General features: G+C 43.1%; 1 protein-coding gene across 1 annotated transcript; it reads left to right on the forward strand.

Annotated features, from left to right (window-relative positions):
• Nucleotides 1-434: 434 nt before the first annotated feature.
• Nucleotides 435-968, forward strand: LOC133288746 (uncharacterized). Its single transcript, XM_061486559.1, has one exon. It carries the CDS (start codon nucleotides 435-437, stop codon nucleotides 966-968), a length of 534 nt encoding a protein of 177 aa, XP_061342543.1.
• The last annotated feature ends 1992 nt before the right edge of the window (nucleotides 969-2960 follow it).

The following is a 2960-nucleotide window of genomic DNA, read 5'->3' on the forward strand; positions in this document are numbered from 1 at the left end:
AGCTCATTAGAAAAGGAATTAAGTAAGACAAAAATATAATTTGAAAGAAAGGTCTGGTTGTGAGCGGTGTGTTCGCAGAAAATTAATTAGTGAACCATGTTCGAAAAGGTAAAAACGTAAAGTTGAGAAATTGGCTAAGTGGGTTTATGGGAACCCCTTAGTAACTTATAATAAGTAAAGTAAGATGTAAAAGTAGTTAAAATAAGTATTCCGCAAGAGTTTACAGTTACGGTCACAGCTTTTAATTATTACGTTTTTTATAGTTTTAAATGCTCGCGTAAAAATTGAAAAAATATTATTCGCATTTTTATAAATGAACTGCTGTGATTGTAACTGCGCTTAGTATCATAAATAAATGTTAACAATACCGGTGTACAACGGGCTGTTGCAAATGCAATGTCATAAGTGGAGCCTTGGGAGGTGGAGGTGACACTATGAGTGCTAGAAGGAGATACCTAAAGGAGGTCATGTCGGTTAGAGACAAACCTACCTTCAAAGGGAAAGCTGATAAGCCCGACCTCCCCACGTTATTTTTTACTGAAGAAGACCTACAAAAGGACGTCACAGGCCACACCGATGGCTTAGTAATTATTGGGATACTAGTTAATTGCCAGGTCAAGAGAATTTTCATTGATTCTGGAAACTCAGCCGACATACTTTTCTGGAATGCTTTCCAGAAGATGAACTTAGATGAGCAAGACTTGAAACCATGTGTCACTGAGCTGATTGGTTTCAATGGAGAACCGTCTCCCCCAAAGGGTTACATTGACCTAAAGTTAACTTTGGGTACCAAGGAGGCATTCCGAGCTGGCAGAGTCCGATTTTTCGTAGTGGATGCAACCTCATCTTACAATGTAATCACTGACCGACCTACGATCCATGAACGGGACATGATAGTCTCATCAAAGCATCAAGCACTAAAGATGGTGGGGTCAAAAAATGAAGTCGTTACCATAAGAGGAGACTAGAAGGAATCCAGAGAATGCTACTATGAAATAATGAGAATATTTCATGGCGGACCGTTATCCCTTCCAAGAGTCAGAGGAGATAAAATCCCTTCCAAAGACCAGTCCGTATACCCATGCGGGAATCAAGTAAATTTCATCGAGTTGGACATGAGAGAGGAGCTCCAAGCACCTCGTCCATAGTCTCAAAGAGAATTAGAGGACATCTGCATTGGAGGGGATGGCAAGCGCCACACTAAGGTCGGAAAGGGTCTGAAGGTCGACACAAAGAAGCAACTTGTCTCCTTTCTTAACTAGAATGCCGACGTCTTCGCATGGAAGGCCTCGGAAATACCAGGTATAGATCCAACTTTTTGCTTCCATAAGCTCTCTATGTATCCTGGATCAAAATCGGTCTCCCAAAAGAAGAGGAAAATGGGACCTGACCGACATCAAGCCCTGAACGAGCACGTGGATGAGCTGCTAGAGGCCGGGTTCATTAGAGAGACAATACACCACATGGCTTTCTAATGTCGTGATGGTTAAGAAGCCTAACGGGAAGTGGAGAATATGTGTGGATTACACTGACCTCAACAAAGTCTGCCCAAAGGACTCGTATCTGATGCCCAACATAGACCAGTTGGTTGACAACTCCAAAGGTTTTCAACTACTGTCGTTTATGGATGCATACTCTGGGTATAACCAAATCCCACTTCACCCAGATGACCATGAGAGGACCGCCTTCATATCTGAAAAGGGAAACTTCTGCTACAATGTCATGCTCTTCGGCCTCAAAAATGTTGGGCCACATACCAGAGGATGATGAACCGAGTCTTCCAGGATCAAATCAAAAGAAACTTGGAGGTGTGCATTAACGACATGATCGTCAAATCAATTCATAGTGATAGAGATGTAGCAGACTAAAGGAAACCTTCGAACAACTAAGAGCTCGACGAATTATATTGAACCCGGCTAAGTGTGCTTTCGGAGTACCAGCTGGAAAATTCTTAGGCTTCATGCTCACTAACAGGGAATTGAAGTCAACCCTGATAAGTGCAAAGCCGTCCTAGAGATGAAGGAACCTCAAAATAAAAAAGAAATCCAGCAGTTGATAGGTCGTCTAGCTGCCTTAACCAGGTTTTTGCCAAGGTCGGCGAAAAAATCTCTGCCCCTCATTAAACTCCTGAAGAAGAAAGCAAAGTTCGGATGAGGGGAAGACTGTATAAAGACATTTGAAGAAATAAAAAAATGTATGGCTTCCTTACCAGCATTGTCGAAGCCGGAGCCCAGAGAGACATTGATTTTATACCTCCCAGTAGGAGAAGAAGCCATCAGTGCCGTCCTAGTAAGAGAAACAGACAAAGGACAACAGCCAATGTACTTTATAGGGCGAACGCTGCAGGGGCCTGAGCTCCGATATCAAATGCTCAAAAAGGTGGCATTTGCCTTACTTACCACGACAAGAAGGCTCCGACCTTATTTTCAGGGACACCAAGTGGTCGTAAGAACCAACCAGCCCATTAGCCAAGTACTGCATAAGCCAGATCTAGCTGGAAGGATGATCAACTTGGCCATTGAACTTTTAGAGTTCGACATATCATATGAACCTCGACACGCGATCAAGTCTCAGGCTTTGGCTGACTTCGTGTTGGAACTTACTCCCATGAAAGGGAAAAAATAAGAAAATGGGGACCTCTAGACTATCTATGTCGATGGATCCTCAAACTCTAAGGGAAGCGGAGCTAGGATGATAATTGAAAGTCCAGATGGGGTGTCCATTGAACACTCACTGCAACTCGCTTTTCCGACCTCAAACAATCAGGCCGAGTATGAAGCATTCATAGCAGGAATATTAGAAGCAAAGGAGCATGGAGCAAGGAGGGTAAAAATACTCAGTTACTCACAGCTTGTAACCTCGCAAGTAGAGAGGAAATACCAAGCCAAGGGGCCCCTCATGATGAAATATCTCCAACAAGTTAAGGAATTATTGGCCGAATTCGAAAAGGCGGTAGACCA

The sequence above is a fragment of the Gastrolobium bilobum genome, unplaced genomic scaffold (assembly GCF_033153095.1).
Source record: "Gastrolobium bilobum isolate Gb01-03AN ecotype WA unplaced genomic scaffold, APGP_CSIRO_Gbil_v1 utg9638, whole genome shotgun sequence".
NCBI lineage: Eukaryota > Viridiplantae > Streptophyta > Magnoliopsida > Fabales > Fabaceae > Gastrolobium > Gastrolobium bilobum.